The sequence below is a fragment of the Apodemus sylvaticus genome, chromosome 2 (genome assembly GCF_947179515.1).
Source record: "Apodemus sylvaticus chromosome 2, mApoSyl1.1, whole genome shotgun sequence".
In the NCBI taxonomy this organism is placed as follows: domain Eukaryota; kingdom Metazoa; phylum Chordata; class Mammalia; order Rodentia; family Muridae; genus Apodemus; species Apodemus sylvaticus.
In genome coordinates, this window is record NC_067473.1 from 146640338 (window position 1) to 146657266 (window position 16929).

The following is a 16929-nucleotide window of genomic DNA, read 5'->3' on the forward strand; positions in this document are numbered from 1 at the left end:
AGAATCCTGCTGAGTTCAGAGGATCTCCCAGAGGAGAATGTGGCTTCCTAGAACTAAGAGCCCACTCAGTGTCACAAAGCCAAGGCTTTTGATTCAAACCTCTGGCTTTGTGACTCCGTGAAGTTTCCTAAATATAATTTGCTTTAAAAAAAAATATCAACAAATAACAGGACAAAGAGAAGGCTGGGGAGAGATGGCTCAGCAGGGAAGAGTGGCCCGCTATGCAGAGAGCTTGGGTGAACGGCCAGCATCGTGTGAAAGGCAGACGTGTCTCTGCATGGGTGTGTAACCCCAGGCCTGCAGGGGACAAAGATGGGAAAACCGCTGAGGCCTGCTGCCTGCCAGCCTAGCTCTAGGTTCAGTGAGAGACCCTGACTTGAGGGAATACAGCGATAGAGCAGGAGCCCTGTCTTCCTCTGGCCTCCTCACCTAGAGCCCCACCTACATGTACATATACTACACACATACTCACATAAACAAAATACATAAACAGCAACAAAAGCCACCTACAAAAGCCAATGGCTACTGCCGATTTGATGTTTTCTTGGATGGCCCAAAGCACTGGTTGACAGACACTTGCAAACATGGTCCTGGCCAGCTCACCAGTTTGTTTTCTCAAGAGCCAGTGTGCTTATGGCTGTAATTTCTCTCAATTTACAACAGCATACATATTTAATTAAGCAGAAACACGAAACCCACTGATGTGTTCACGGCTAAGTAGACACTTAAAACAGGTTTGGGCACCTTATGCTTTGATTAGACGGGCGCTCCGTGCACATGCAGGGAACTTCCTGGAGAAAACAGGGCCATGGCGAGCTCTCTTAGCAGCTTGGAAGGCACTGAGAACCAGTAGGCACAACAGCCTTTTTGTCTGAGGAGAGTGCTCACCTCAGAACCGGCCTGACAGACCAGGCCCACCTTCTTCCTTCCAACAGCAACAACGAAGGGCGAACAGCTGTTAATTGGAAGGCGAGGCTGGCACAGGACTTGCCAGCTGTACCCAGTGCAGAGAGGGAGTGTTTTCCATTGAACAGCCACATGCCACTGCCCCACAGCTAGAACCTGCAGTCCCCACACAGAAGATGTGTCCTGAGCCTGACCTTACCGCTCTCCTTTTGAAGTTCTGTCTTCATCCATTTTGCTGTTTTAAGAAAATGCTGTAACAGAATGGCTTGTAACAATAAAAACATTTTTTTTCACAGTTCTGGAAGTCTTGGTGTCTGGTGAGGCTCACCTCCTCACAGGGGCAGAAGTGCATCAGGTCTCCTATAAAGGACTAATCTCCCAAAAGCCTCCTCAGAGGCCCTCTTTTTATAAAGACTAAATTTTTTTAAAAGATTTATTTATTTTATTTATATGCTGTCTTCAGACACACCAGAAGAGGGCATCGGATCCCATTACAGATGGTTGTGAGCCACCATGTGGTTGCTGGGAATCGAACTCAGGACCTCTGGAAGAGCAGTCAGTGCTCTTAACTGCTGAGCCATCTCTCCAGCCCAAGACTAAATTTTTAAAATTTATGTGTGTGTGTGTGTGTGTGTGTGTGTGTGTGTATGTGCGCAGCACCCACAGAGGCTGCAGGTCATTAGATCCCTGCAGCCAGAGTTACAAGCAATTGAGTACTGATTGGTGTGGGTGTTGGGACAGAACTTGGGTTCTTTGGAAGAGCAGTGCATGCTCTTAGCAGCTGAACCATCTCTCTAGTGCATCGCCCATCTCTAAATGCTGCCATCTCAAGGGCAAGGATTTCAACATGGGAATTTGAGGGAACAAAAACCTTCAGACATAGCAAGGTTCAAGCTATGAACGAGACCATTTCCTCATGGCTGTCACTGAACAATCATTGTTCACCCATTCATTATACTGGCCCCGGGGTTTGGAGCTCCCAGCATCCTCTTCGTCTCTGCCACATTCCTGACTGCATCGGGTGCTTTCTAATCCCCATGTGAATGACCTGCTCTGCAGCTGTGTTTCTCAGGACAGTGTTATACTTTCACCAAGAAGGGGTGAGCCTGTCCATTCAATTCCAACAGCTGTATACAAACCCACACTCTTTTTTGTCTGTCTGTTTTTTTTTAAAATATGTATTTATTTATTATATGTAAGTACATTGTAGCTGTCTTCAGACGCCAGAAGAGGGTGTCAGACCTCTTTACAGATGGTTGTGAGCCACCATGTGGATGCTGGGATTTGAACTCATGACCTTTGGAAGAGCAGTCGGTGCTCTTACCAGCTAAGCCATCTCTCCAGCCCCTGTCTGTCTGTTCTTATGTGTGTGGGTCATGCTTTTGTCTGTATGATCACATACCTGCACATGTATGTGTGCATGCATGTGCCTGCATATGTGTGTGCCTATGTACATGTGTGTGGGCACTTATGTGTCTGTGTACATGTGTGTGCTTGCATGCATGCATGTGGAGGTCAAGGTCCATGTCAGGTGTCTTCCTCAATTTCTCTTTCTTTTTTTTGTTGAGACATAGGCTCCCACTGAACCTGGAGCTGGCAATCCAACTAGACCAGCTGACCAGAGAGCCTAGGGATCACCAGATTATAGGGATACATGCTGCAGGGCCCCGCAAGACAGGGTCTCACTATGTAGCCCTGGCTGGCCTAGAACTTACTATATAGATCAAGCTAGCCTCCAACCCAGAGATTGATTCACCTGCCTGACCCTCCCAAGTGCTGGGATTAAAGGGGTGTGTTATCATGCCCAGCCACAACTTTGTTGTTGTTGTTGTTTAAACTATGGGTTCTGGGGATCAGGCCTCAGTTCCTATGCTGTACAAGAGTCCTTTAAGACTGAGCCATTTCCTGTTCTGTAAAAAAGTTCTGAGAGGTTTGTATGTTGTTTTATAGAAAGTCACACTAATATGGTGGAGGCGACTTGTCTTGGGTTTGATTTACTAATGACTTACTATGATCCAGTTGTGAGCAAGATATTATAGGGTGTTGTCCGAATGGATGTCTGATTGAACAGATGGAATCACAGTGGGCATGAAACAGAGGCATTCAAAGCAGCAATGACTTACTTAATCTCTTTCTCCCTCTTCCTGTGTGTATGTGTGTGTGTGTGTGCGTGCGCGCGTGCCTGCATGTGTTCACTCACATGAATGTGTGGGTAGGAATGTACACATGAGCACAGGAGCCCAGAGAGGCCAGCTGAAGGCCTTAGACTTTCTGGAGCTGGAGTCCCAGGCAGTTGTTCCAGAGTCAATGTAGCTCTAAGGTGTCTGAGTTGTCAAAAAGGAGGGTGGGGGGGGCTCCTAGGTGGTGTCAGGCCTACTGAGACTACCGCTTCCCAGAGAAAACTGAGCACAGTAATCAGGATAAATGAAATCCCCAAGGCCACACAGTAAGTGGTGAATGGAAACTTGAACTTAAGCCTACAAGGTACAGTGAGGCGACTGCAGAATGGAAACATTGACAGCCTCCCCCTGGACTGCTGTAGGGAGCGCGATGTGACTGCCAGGAGGTGCCAGTGTGGCAGTGGGTAAGTCTCCCGTGTCCAGCATTCTCCTCAATGCAAGACACAAGCTCATAATCAAAGACAAGACAACATCGACACTCTTTAGGATGGATAAAGTACTATGGCAGTCATTGGAGACTCAAGCCAACCCTGGAGGTAGATGTTATCCTCATTTTCCAGAGGAAGAAAGAAAGACAACTTCCTGGAGGATGAAGGCCTCCCGGGGCCATTCCACTCAAGGGCAATAGGCCAGTATTTGAACTGAGTTCTGACTACCTACTGAGGCCTGTGGAACCCACTGTCATTTTCTGAGGTGGAGAGTGAGCCTTGAACTGCAGTGGTGTAGGATGGCTGGGGCTTTGTTTTGGGAAGGGCAGGGATGCATTCAGAAGCCATTTTGATGCTATGGTAGAAATGTGCTCTCCTGTGAATAAGGAGGAAGGGGAACTGAAGGCAAGGCTGCGGGATCCTGTGTATCTATGTAACCATCTGCCATATAGCCACATGTTCCAGCCTGGTGAGACCATCTGCTTGCAGAGTCACCTGACCATGCGCTGTCACATGTACACGGGGAAGCCTACAATGGTTGTCTCTGGACTGAAGATCTGTGACCTTTTTCATTCTCTTTACTCTTGTGGTAACACACACTTTCTCTTTTTGGGGGTGGGGTGGGGTGCGCTTTACTCTCTAATATGTCATAGCTATGTACACAGCCTACACATTGAATTAGGCATTATGAGAAACCTAGGTGATATAAAGCACGTCGGAGGAAGCCCAAAGGGTCTGTGCGGCAGGAGCACCTGCAGGGTTTGGTATCTTTGAGGCCCTGGAAGCAATGGCTGGTAGATAAGGAGAGGCAGATGCACTGTTTACGGGGATGGTGTGAGTGACTGGAGCACAGCTGAAGTGGCCTGCCAGAGGTGAGACATCTAGCAAGCAGGGGTCCAGGACAAACCCAGAGGGAGGGGAAGGGGAGGGGAGGGAGGGGGAAGAGACCAGTGGTCTGATCTGTTAGCACACAGCACTTATGTAGCCAAGTGTATACAGGCACACACCTGAATTTGTTGTTTGGTTGGTGGGTTTGGTTTGACTTTTCTTGAGACAGTTGTCGCTCTGTGTAGCCTTGCCTGGCCTTGAACTCACTTTGTAGACCAGGCTGGCCTTGAGCTCAGAGCTGGAATTAAAAGTGTGCACCACTAAGCTCTGCCTCAAAACCTGTTTTAAGTTATCATTAAAAGCCATGAGCTTCATGATGACATTTTCATATAGATGTCACCTATTCCTCCCATGGAGTGACTATATATATTTTTTTAAAAAGCATTTCACACTTAGAAACAAGTTAAGCCTTCACATTATTGGGAAAAGGCCAGATGCTTTTTTTTTTGTCTTGAATAAAAATATCCACAGAACATATGCTTGTTGTTCTCGTTAAATCAAAGCACTGCCATCGATGCACGTGTGAGCTGGAGCTTCAGTCCCAGTTAGAGCGTGGCGACCACAAGCTCCTCCCCCTTCCCCACCTGCTGAACTGGCACGGCCCACCTCCCGACAAATTCGGGTTTCTGCTTCCAATAGTTTCATATTTGGAAATAGTTCCAAGATTCGAAACACACAGCTGCTACTCCCACAAAGGAAACTTTAAAATAATCTTTGAATTAAGAAAGCTGCCTCCCACAGTCAGAGAACTAGAACAAGTGCTGTGGCTCATTTCTCTGTTATCATGGGTTTCAGTCCACCACCCAGGAAAGCCAAGACGGGCGTTCACGGCAGGAGGTCGTGCAAAGAACACACTGCACACTGCCTACTGGCAGTCTTGATGCTATACCGTTTTATGACATCTAAGAAAGAAGGTCTGTTGGAAAGAGAGTTGTGGATGTTTCTCCTGCATTACAGAGGCACTAAGGTTTTCCAACCATTAAAAAAAAAAAAAAAGCCCAGAAGGCTTTCTGACTTCAGCACCATTGAGATTTCCTCTCTAGAAAAGGGCCGGCGTTCCGTTCCTTCAGCTGCCAAGACTCTCCACGCTGATGGCTCACAGCTGGGTCCTACTGTGCAAATGAGAACATTTGAAGGAAGTCACCTGCCAAGCTTAAGCCTTCAGTTCTGATCATCTGAATGGTGTCATAGAAAGGCTCCCACCTTGCCTCAATTTGGGACCAATTTCTCAAAGGCCATCTGTGTTTGTCAGCTTTCAACACACTTCAGAGAGTCAATTAATGTGACTACGAAAGGGCCTATTTTGGCTCCCTGTTTTGGAGGCTTTGATTTGTATTCAATTAGCCCCACTGCTTTTGAGCCTGTGGTGTGGTGGCGTGTTCTGAGCCTGTGGTACAATGTCACATTATGGTTGAGCAAAGATGCTCACCTCACGGTGAAGCAAAAAGAGATGAGGGACTGGGCTCCCCCAAACCCTTTTAATTGCTGTTTCCAATAATCTCCCCGCCCACCAATAGAGCTACAGACTGATACCCAAGTTTTTAACACAGAGCCATGTAAGGACACTTCCCACTGCAGCCAGCTCTCATGTGGCTCATGAGGACTCGAGCACAGTGCAGCACGCCTGCTGCCCCATCTTCTCCCAGGTGTTGGTCTTATGAGCCTCCCCAGTGTCTTCAAGTGAATCCCATCCTCAGGCTCTGTTTCCCCAGGAACCTACCAGTGCCCAGGGCTTCAGCACACCACGGTGGTCTGCCACCCTCCAGGGAGGCAACTGCAGAACAGAAGGGGACTTCTTAGTCCCCCTGAGGAGGATGCCCGGGCCTGTGGGTCTCTTGCCAGATGACTGCTGCGCATCTACAGCAAGGGAGGACCATGTGTGATCATGTTAGGTTGCCTCTTAAACCTCACAGCTTCGGAAATCTTACCATTCCTATAAAGACAGGTGGGAATCTTCCATTCAGCATTCAAACGAGTAGAGGTTAGATGTCACACAGCTGCCATTTCTGTCCTGTCCCTTCACCCACTACACGAGGTCCACAGACACACAGCTCTCAACAATTGCTTTCTGAACCACCTTTCAGCCCCTCCCACCCCCACGCACTGCCCACTCTGGGGATGGCCGACAGTTCCTATCTTCTGACAGAGTGCTGGAGACAGTGGGTGGGCACCAGGCATTTTGCACATGTGTCCAGCTCTTGTCTTTTTTTTTTTTTTTAATACTCTGGTCGATGGAAGGGGACTTTATTTGGTCCCAGGGTCACATGCCAGGTATGGCCTGAGCTTTATTTGACCTTCTCCTTGGGGCGCAGGTTGTTGGTATGGCCGCACTTCTTGTGGAGTTGACTGCACGAGGGTGCAGGTGTGTGTAGCATTTGTGGCAGATCATCTTGTCACAGTTGTACTTCTGGGCAAGCTCACCAGAAGGGATGGTTCGATGACGCCACTGTGCAGACGCAGCACCAGGTGCAAGGTGGACTCTTTCTGGATCTTGTAGTCGGACAGGGTGCGGCCATCCTCCAGCTGTTTGCTGGTGAATATTATTAGCCTCTGCTGGTCGGGTGGGATGCCTTCCTTGTCTTGGATCTTGGGCTTGACCTTAAGAGTGATGGTCTTCCCTGTCAGAGTCTTCACGAAGATCTGCATGCTGGCCTTTGCTGCTCAGCCGCCTTGATGAAGAGAAAGAGGACTTGTCTGTGTCTTAAAACTCAGTTTTGGAGCCAAGTGGTGGTGGCACACGCCTTTAATCCTGGCACTTGGGAGGCAGAGGTGGATGGATCTCTGTGAGTTCAAAGTCAGCCTGGGCTACAGGATAGCCAAGGCTACACAAAGAAATCCTGTCTCAAAAAGCCAAAAGAGAAAAGGAAAACCTCAAAAAAAAAAAAAAAAAAAAAAAGATCCAGGGCTCAGCAGGTAAATACTAGCCACAGAGCTGCTACCTGAATTTGTTCCCTGGGGCCCACATGGTAGAATCCCAAATTGTCCCCTGATCTGGGAGCATGCTGCACACATACAGACACTAAATAAATAAGACGCTATTTTTAAGATTTTAATTATGTGTATGTCTGCCTGAATAGATGTGTGTGTGTACATAGACATACAGACACACATATTTCAAAATCAGCTTTGCTTCATGAAGAGAGGCAGTTCCGGCTTCCGAATCTAAAACAAAACCCTGAAGGAAGGAGCAGTTCACTGACGGGCCTGCCGAGTGAGCTCTGGGGATTGGGTTTTTGCGCTAGCCTCATGCTGGGCTCACAGATGATACACGCCCCGCTCTGCTTGTATGTGGTCCTGGGACACACGCTAAGCTCCTCACACTCTGCGGCCAGCACTTTACCCTCTGGGCTGCCTCCTCAGCCCCCCACCCTACTTTCTGAGAACCTAACCCAGGAAACTGGAGTTCACCAATTCAGCCACACTGGCTGGTCACAAGCCTGAGGGATCCCCCCTGGCTCCGCCTCCGCAGCGCTGAGATCACAGGCACACTCTACTGTGCGTAACCTTTTCACTCCAGAGCTGAGGATCGAACTCAGGTCCACAGGCTTGTGTGGCAAGCACATTACTGTTACTGGCTTCCTGGCTGAGTCACCTCCTCAGCCTGTTTATTCTTTCTGGTTGTTGCTGACTAATATCCCATTGTATGATGTTTGTTAATTTATTTATTCGCTGAATGCGATGCAGGGGATCGTTTTTAATTTAACTGTTGTGGATGAGGGTACTGTGAACAGCCGTGGCTGATGTTAAGTCGGGAGGCCAAGCCTGAGGGGCAGTCAGGGAGGAAACTCACTTGTCTCACGAGGATGAAGCCATTACGAGAGGCAACAGGTTGTCCAGGGAAAGCACCAGGCACAAACACACCCTCACCACGCAGGTCTCTTATGACCTCTGGGCACCAGGCTGAGGACTTTGCCTGCTCCCTTCCTGGTGCATTTGATTAATGTGACCGTGGCTATCCTCTCTACATGCTGGAACCTTCCTAGAAACATCTCACTGCCCTGTGGGTCAGGATCAACCTCCTACCAGGCCCCGTGAAGGCCTTTCCTGACTGGACCTGTCTCAGTTACTTTATTCATCTTCGACCCCTTGGTTCCGAAATCCCTCACTCTCCACACACAGAGCTTCTGAATCCCCACACCCTATGCCTGGGACGCTTTGTCCTCCTCTGGGCAACTTCTTGTTCTTACCGCAACGGGCAGGCATCACTAACTTTTCCCTCCTGACTAAAACAGTAAGTGATTAAAAGTGCTTTAACCAAGAGGGTGAAAGAGAAAGGCCTTGGAACAGGATGGCCTGGTTTTGAATCCTGGCTGCCGTGTATTGCGATACTGTACACAAGATCTTACATCTCTGGGCCTCTGTTGCCTCATGCAGAAGAGATAAAAAAGTCTTATTACATAAGGCTGTGGTGAGGATTAAGGGAGTGTGTGGAAGGTCCTTAGGACAGTACCTGACACACAGTAATGTCTCAGCCAATGTCTGCCATTGCTTTGATGAAACTCCATAGCACCCTATAATTACTCCTACAATTAAGCACTTATGGAGAAGCAGAATCCATAATTGACCCACGTGACTGCTTTCTGCACTGTAGGATCATTATAGCTGGGACCAACGCTCCAGGCCTCCAGGCCCCAGCAAGCCATTAATTTTTAATTTTTATCTATTTATTTTGGGAAGACAAGGGTCTCTCTGTGCAGCTCTAACTGGCCTGGAACAATCTATGTAGAACAGGCTAGCCTTGAACTTACAGAGATCTGCCTTCCTGCCTCTGGAGTAATGAGGTTAAAGGCCTGTGCCACCACACCTGGTTGAATTTGTTGTTTTTGTTACTTGCTTGACTAAATGAAAGGCTGACCCCCATGACTCCTCATAGTTTTCCCCAAGCCAACACTGATTAGTGGCTTTTTTATTAACAGACACTTAACTGAAACCAGGTGGTGCACTCTCTCCTTCCCGGTGGCTCTCAGCCTGTGGCTTTCGACCTCCCTGGTGTCACATTCCAGATATTTACATTGCGATTCATAAGACCCTCTGCTTCAGAGTCTCCTCCGGCCCACATCCTGCCATCGACTTCTACCCGAGGATGCTAGCTAGCTAGCTAAAGGGGAGGAGCTACACTTACGGATGTCCTATCATGTCTAAAGCTACTGAGCCCATGGACTGACTCTCAGGCTCAGATGTGGAGGCCCTGGACTCTAACAACCTATCGATGTGCAGAGGGGGTAAAGCCAAGGGGAGGGGAGTGAAAGGGGCGTGAGGGAAGAAGAGACATGGCTTTGGGACAGGCTATCGTCAAACAGCTGAGACCTTGGAAGTCACATTCTGTGACTGGCCTGCCTTGCCTTCAAAGGGAGGATGTTCAACTGGTTTCAAAATCTGTTATTAATTCTGACAGATCATACATGATCTCCTTAAAGTGGCTCAGTCTAGAAGACTGTGTGGGAGGGGTGATGCCGAGGATGGAACCCAAGGCCTCTCCACACTGCTAGATGGTACTGGACCCCAGCACACGGGTAGGTTGTTTTAGAGTTCAGGGCCTCCACATCTATGAGTCTGAAAGATGATCTATGGGATCAGTAGTTTTAACATAATAGGATGTCCATCCTAGGCAGCCTTTGAAGGGAACTTTTTACAGCCTTGATATCAGACAGAAATGGGAGGACACATACCAAGTGTCCTTATGTCGTGGACACCAGTGGGAAGCAGCTGCAGAAGACTGCATCTGGGCGAGCTCAGAGAGCAGGGACCACCTTGAAGGTGAGGCCCAAAGGTTCCACGTTATGATTCCGCCCACTGCTGGGAGGAGGGCCAGCATTTACAAACATTTTGAAACCACTATAGGTAGTAACTTTAGCAACACAGCAGCAGGCATGGGCCTGCAGATTCTAGCCGAGGGGTACCAGCAGCTCCCTGGCCTTCTGCAGGTCATCTCTATCCTTCTCTGCAGTACCCCCTCTTTTGTTTACTAGCCCTTCTAATGTGTGGGAACTAGTATTAAACTCTACTCAATGCACTTAAGAAAAATTTCCTTTCTTGCAAGACTCTGATAGATATATCTGGTTTTATCTGTGGTTATGATGAGGAAAATCACCATCTAAATACACTAACAGACACCTGTAGACCTACTGTGTGCTATGAGGCATGGTAGGTGCTTTACGGCTGCCATCACATTTAAATCTGACACCAACCTGGACAGACTGATGGCAGGAGGAAGGGCGGCGCACCCGCTCATGACTTGTAAAGGCTGCAGGTTGCATGAGAGAAGGCAGGGGACAGAAGACCAGAGGCGAGGAGGGTTGACATCCAAGCTATTACTCAGCTGTGTCATGACCCTAGGCTACATCTTCCTCTCAAGAGACCTGATTCCACATCTGAAAAATGAACCTGACACTTCAAGCTCCACTGAGCAGCTGCTTAGCACAGAACTTACCATGGAGCAGGAAGGCTTTATCGGATACAGGGCTGAAGACGCAAGAGACTCAACTGGAGGATGCTGACTAGCCTGAGGGGAGGCTCTCTCTGTGCCTTACAAACAGCAGGGGTCATATTAGATCCTGAGTGAGTGTGTGTGTGTGTGTGTGTGTGTGTGTGTGTAATCTCTGATGACATGATACAAGAAGATGATGGCACTGACTGGAGCCAGCCTTAGAGACAACACAACAAAGATCAGAGAAAGGAGAGGAAAACAGAGTGAATTGGTCTGTCCTGCATTGCTGGGTTCTTGGTGCATACTCATCTCTCAGTAGAGCTGGACAGAATTTGCAAAGGGTCATCTTGGGCTCTGCACCCAGAAGTCATTCTGCTATACACTTTCATATAAAATAGGCCAACCATGCCCCCAAACCCCAAACCAAGCCAAACAACATACTGAAAAGACAAAAACCCCACCAAACAAATGTGGAGCGGGCACTAGAGGAGAGCTCAGTTTACGCACTCGCAGACTTCCCAGGCTACACGTTCAAAAGCACAGTGGCACCTGTCAGGCCCGACTCTGTGTGTCCTCAAAGTCAGAACCTCTTGTCCAGCATGGATCACAAAATGCACTGAAAACTCTGTACCTAGAGGACTTTTCTTGGGATGCAAAGTCCTCTTATGTGCTTGGGCTGCACCTCAGTTAGTGTCTGACAGTGAATTTAAAAACAAACAAACAAACAAACAAGCATAGCCAAGCATGTGGCACACACCTTTTAATCCCAGCTTCAGGAGGCAGAGGCAGGAGGATCTCTGTGAGTTTGAGGCCAGACAGGGCTACAAAGTAAGAGCCTGTCTAGTAAAGACTGAAAAGCCAAACCAAACCATACCAAGCACGACGCGAACCTTGGTCTCTTCGATTTCAAGCAGCCGCCAGAGTGGAAGCAACTCTGTCAAAAAGCATAGAGCTATTTATTCACAATCCACACGTAACACAACATCAGCCAAGTCAGGGCGCTTTTCTCACCCACCCTTTCCACATTTTGTTCAGTTTCCGTGAACTATAAATCACAGACTTCTTCACACCTGCAAGAGAAAAGAAGCGTGCATGAGAAGTCAGACCTCGGTCTGAGCAGAGGCTTGACGTTGTCTTTGGGTTGGGGCCGCGGTGCTGACCGGGGTGTTCTAGAGGACCTGGGGGCTGAGGCCATGGTGCTGACCAGGGTGTTCTAGAGGACCTGGGGGCTGAGGCCATGGTGCTGACCAGGGTGTTCTAGAGGACCTGGGGGCTGAGGCCGTGGTGCTGACCGGGGTGTTCTAGAGGACTTGGGGGCTGAGGCCGTGGTGCTGACCGGGGTGTTCTAGAGGACCTGGGGGCTGAGGCTGCGGTGTGCTGACCAGGGTGCTCTAGAGGACCTGGGGGCTGAGGCCGTGGTACTGACCGGGGTGTTCTAGAGGACCTGGGGGCTGAGGCTGTGGTGCTGACCAGGGTGTTCTAGAGGACCTGGGGGCTGAGGCCATGGTGCTGACCAGGGTGTTCTAGAGGACCTGGGGGCTGAGGCCGTGGTGCTGACCGGGGTGTTCTAGAGGACTTGGGGGCTGAGGCCGTGGTGCTGACCGGGGTGTTCTAGAGGACCTGGGGGCTGAGGCTGCGGTGTGCTGACCAGGGTGCTCTAGAGGACCTGGGGGCTGAGGCCGTGGTACTGACCGGGGTGTTCTAGAGGACCTGGGGGCTGAGGCTGTGGTGCTGACCAGGGTGTTCTAGAGGACCTGGGGGCTGAGGCTGCGGTGTGCTGACCAGGGACCTGGGGGCTGAGGCTGCAGTGTGCTGACCAGGGTGTTCTAGAGGACCTGGGGGCTGAGGCTGCGGTGTGGTGCTGACCAGGGTGCTCTAGAGGACCTGGGGGCTGAGGCTGCGGTGTGCTGACCAGGGACCTGGGGGCTGAGGCTGCAGTGTGCTGACCAGGGTGTTCTAGAGGACCTGGGGGCTGAGGCCGTGGTACTGACCGGGGTGTTCTAGAGGACCTGGGGGCTGAGGCTGTGGTGCTGACCAGGGTGTTCTAGAGGACCTGGGGGCTGAGGCTGTGGTGCTGACCAGGGTGTTCTAGAGGACCTGGGGGCTGAGGACCTGGGGGCTGCTCACATGACCAGGCTTCTGGCAGCCACTGAGCATCCCAGGCCTTTCAGAAGGGAGGAACCTTCTGGTGCTCCCTCTCCACAGCACCTGCATCCCAGTCACTGCTGCTCTGAGTCCCACGCACGCCACCTGTCTGCCTAGAGCAGATGCTATTCCAACTCCACATGCCAGGCTGCTCTCACGCCCAATGCTTGCCTCTCGAATAGCATTTGCCCCGCTGTTCTGCACTTCTCCTGTCTCTGCCTAGACTGACAGCTCCCCCAGGACAGGTCCCCCAGGGACCTTGCTCTATGCACCCAGCATTCCTTTCACCTGGCGCAGTACCTGGTACCCAGCAGCCACACAGAAGGTGCTCAGCTGAGTCTTCTGAAGTGACAGAGTGAAGGCTGGCTCTTATAGGCCTCTGACTTTATCCCAACTACAAGATCCCAGAGAAGAGACTCTCTGAGGCGTATGGGAAAAACATACCAAGAATAAATGGGGTGGCAGTGTTCTCCAGTTGGTGCTTTAGGGTGTGGCCTGAGGAGCTGAGGCCTTTTTGTCTTTGTCTCTGGGTTGGAAGTGCATGCTCCTGGCTGTGGCTTGGCAAACATGTAGACCAGGTGGGAAGATTCATCCCAGGGAGTGATCTTTTAAGCTACCTGGCCCTGTTAACTGGAAGCTGCCTCACCTGCTTGGAATCTGTGGCTACTGCAGGCAGTGACGGGGAGAAAGGCAGGGTTCCCAAAATCATTAGCAGATGTGTGCTCTCAGCTTGACATGATCTTGTTGAGAAACTCCGAGTTTTCACTGCCTCCACCCCTCTTAATTTTCTCCCTGAAGCAATGACTCTGGTCGGACTCACCTACCTGAGCGCTAAGGCTGGAAGATCATTACATAAGGTGCTGTTTCAAATTCCAGCGGAACCAACCAGAAGGCCGAGCAGAAGCCAGGCAACCACACATGCAAGACTCGGCGCAGCCAGCCCAGGCTGCTGAGTCACGGCTGGGGGCTGACTCTTCTTCCCATAGCTTAGTGACAAGCTCCTCTGAGACTGTCAGGTAAATACTGAACATGGCTGAGTGGCCCTGGGTGCCACCTTCAGCTGCTTAGAGCATTAGAAGCCTCCCTTGACTGAACACGCTCCCTCCTTCAGCAGTCAGAGAGCCTGCAGCAGGGGACTGTGGGAAATGATCGCTTATGTGCACTTTGATACAGAGGGGTCCCGAGGTTAGATTTCCGTGGGCTCCATCCATAGCCACACCACTCTGAACCTGCTCAGGTTTTCATACAAGCTGAGGTTTGCTCGAGGTTAAGAACAATTAATTTCACCAAAGGTTATCAGCCAACAATTTCATAAAATTGAAACAAAGTGTTCTTCAAAGGACAGCAAAGGCTGTGAAGGGCCGGAGACAGGTGGGTGGACCCGACTCAGGGACGTGGAAAACCCTCTGAGGAGGAGCCAGAGTGGCGCCCTGGGGCAGGAGTTGTTTGTATTACCCACATCTAACAGGACAAACAGGACTGGCATCCAGGAGCTTCTGGAGCTCTGGGTGTGTGCTTAGCATGGAAGGGGGAAGGCAGGAGAAAGGGGGAAAAGAAATCCATCTAAACCACATATTCAGTTCAGAAAGAAAAAGTATCAAGAAGAAGGGGCCATCGTGGGTGAACTTCTCCAGCACACACTCTAAGGTGGGGCCTGCCACAATTCTACAACCACACCTATGAGAACAAAGTCGGAAAGCCCCCACACACTGGCAGTGAGCCCCCAACTGACCTGTCCCCAGGGAAAGGCTCATCTGGGACAGAGCTACAACTTAATTTGACAGGTTAGATATAGCTGGGTATGGCAGTAGACACCTACAATCCTAGAACCCAGAGACCAAAGCCAGAGAACTGAGATCACAGCAGCCTCAGCTACCAAGACCCTATCAGAATGGAGGAAGGGAGGGGGAGCGAGGGAGTGAGGGATTGAGGGAGGGAGCGAGAGAGGGAGGGAGGGAGAATGTTCAACTTTAGGTGATAAACACATCATCAGAAAGATGACGTAAGATGAAAATGATGATTGGCTCCACTGTGTTTCAGGAAAGGGATAAGAAGCAGTGAGGCATGCTGGGATATTTCTTAGGGACAAGACTAAACGTGTCTTGTTAATTCAGCTGAATCTTTTGAAGCTGGGAGAGTTAATTCTGATCGGCCATAAAGACAGGTGGGGAGAGTTAGACTCATCAGCACCCCAGCCTCCTGCAGGGCACCTCAGAGTGAGGTGCTGCGGCCTCTGGGAGCTGCGTGTGCCTCCGCCCCGCGGGCTCTCTTGCCTGTGCGGGGCTGGGCTGGGCTGGGCTGGGCTGCAGGGCTCCTTCAGCGGGCCAGCTGGCTGCATCCCTATCTGCTCGGCTCTCTGGCCACAGCTCTCCCCCCTTCCTTCATCCTTCAGCGGCCTCCCTCTGGCCTCGGGGAGGCTTGGCATTCCTTGAATGCTCGATGCAGCCTCGGTGCCATCTTTTGTGAGGCTCTGGCCTATCTTTCAGGCTGGTCACTGACTCCAATTTCCTACCTACTTGTCCTCCTCACATCAGCTCACTCAAACTGCGGCAGCAGGCTCGAGCCAGGCGGAGAGACTCTATAAAGGGCTGCTGCTTAGACAGACAGTTGGCTCTGCTGGTCTTCTGTCAGCAGAGACTGGATACCCTCAGTGATAAACTCTTTCTTTAGGGGTGCCCTGATGATGCTCACTCCTGACGATCTAGGAAACTTGATGAGAATCCTGCTGCTCTGCTAGCAACAGGGTATAAGAGAGATGGAGACCAGCTCCTAAAGAAGAACCTTCCAGAGAAAAGGAACAGATCATTTCTGTATATGAGTGCATCTGATAAACTGCAAAGGAAAGCTATGAAGACAGAGGGGCGGAGCAGCTCACACACACACACCATACGGAACCAAATCTGCAGGACTGCTTACAGATGTCACAAGCCACCACCGTACAGAGAGGCCAGGAGCAAGGCCAGAAGACCCACAGAGATGCAGGGCCATCATTTTCTACCATTTCCACAGCCCATGGCCTCCTTCCCACTCGGGAAGCAGCGCAGCATTCACCCTGGGGGAACCTGGGTGGCAGGGTCCGCTAATACTGCCCTCTGCTGGCAAGTGGGAGAAATGAGTGGGAAGACGCCCAGGGCCATCTCAGGGTGGAGGTTAGTTATCAGGAGGTGGTGCTGGGATTCATAAGAATTTCTTTTTTCTTTTTTTTTTCACTCCTGGCTAATCTTCACTATTCAAATAGGACAATCAATTTTAGATTTATTTTGCTCATGACTGTACTGTTATTCATTTCTCACACTCAGAGGCTACTCTTCTCTGGTAAGATATCACCATAACTAAAGTTAACTTTTATTAAAATTAGGCACATAATGGAATGGAGTCCTTCAGTTTCTCAGTTGCTTGGACACAAAGGGCCCCAAGGTTTTAAGTGACAAACAGTCTAGCTAAGCCCACAGTATATGGGGCAATAAAGCTTTTCATTGACCAAAAGAGGCCAACGAAGAAAAACAGTTTGGATTTTCTAAAATCTCTCACTTCAAATCACAAAAATTAAAAAAATAAAAAACCACACCTCATGCACAAACTGATATTAACAGACAGACATGCCAGCACTCAGAGGCTAAGGTAGGAGGATCATCCTGTACCACATAGCAATATTCTGTCTCAAAACCCAACCAACCAAACTGGGCTGAATGTGGCTCAGTGAGGGACCATGGATCTGATCAGCTCAAAAACCAGGTGTGGCGGTGCAGGCCCTTCATCCCGGCATACGGAAGGTGGGGACGGGAGGGCTGAGAGCTCAAGGTCATCCTTGCCTACATAGCAAGTTTGCCTCTGGCCAGGGGTATATGATGCCGACTTATACAAAAATGTAAAAATGCTGTCAGGATAGCAGAATACTGATACAGCCCTGCTTTACTGAGTTTCACCATGTCAGCTCAGAAAGAATCAGAATCTA

The 16929-nt window shown here is 50.0% G+C and overlaps 1 protein-coding gene, 1 long non-coding RNA gene and 1 pseudogene across 3 annotated transcripts in view; all 3 read right to left on the minus strand.

Annotated features, from left to right (window-relative positions):
- Positions 1-6634: 6634 nt before the first annotated feature.
- On the minus strand, positions 6635-7193 carry LOC127677588 (ubiquitin-60S ribosomal protein L40-like; annotated as a pseudogene).
- Positions 7194-11587: 4394 nt separating this feature from the next.
- Positions 11588-16929, minus strand: part of Tamm41 (TAM41 mitochondrial translocator assembly and maintenance homolog) — a 34943-nt gene continuing 29601 nt past the window's right edge. The window contains exons 8-9 of the mRNA XM_052174584.1: positions 11845-11899; positions 11588-11763 (exon numbers count right to left, since the gene is read on the minus strand). Of these exons, the coding sequence (XP_052030544.1) occupies positions 11736-11763; positions 11845-11899 (83 nt within the window). The 3' untranslated portion in view covers positions 11588-11735. The remainder of the gene's footprint in view (positions 11764-11844; positions 11900-16929) is intronic.
- On the minus strand, positions 12113-12810 carry LOC127679066 (uncharacterized). Of its 2 annotated transcripts, XR_007976675.1 has the most exons (5): positions 12749-12810; positions 12619-12664; positions 12540-12583; positions 12450-12495; positions 12113-12229 (listed from the first exon to the last, which is right to left on the minus strand). It is a non-coding gene; the product is annotated as an uncharacterized LOC127679066 (long non-coding RNA). The 2 variants fall into 2 exon arrangements; XR_007976676.1 differs by lacking the exon at positions 12749-12810 and having other exon boundaries at positions 12619-12690.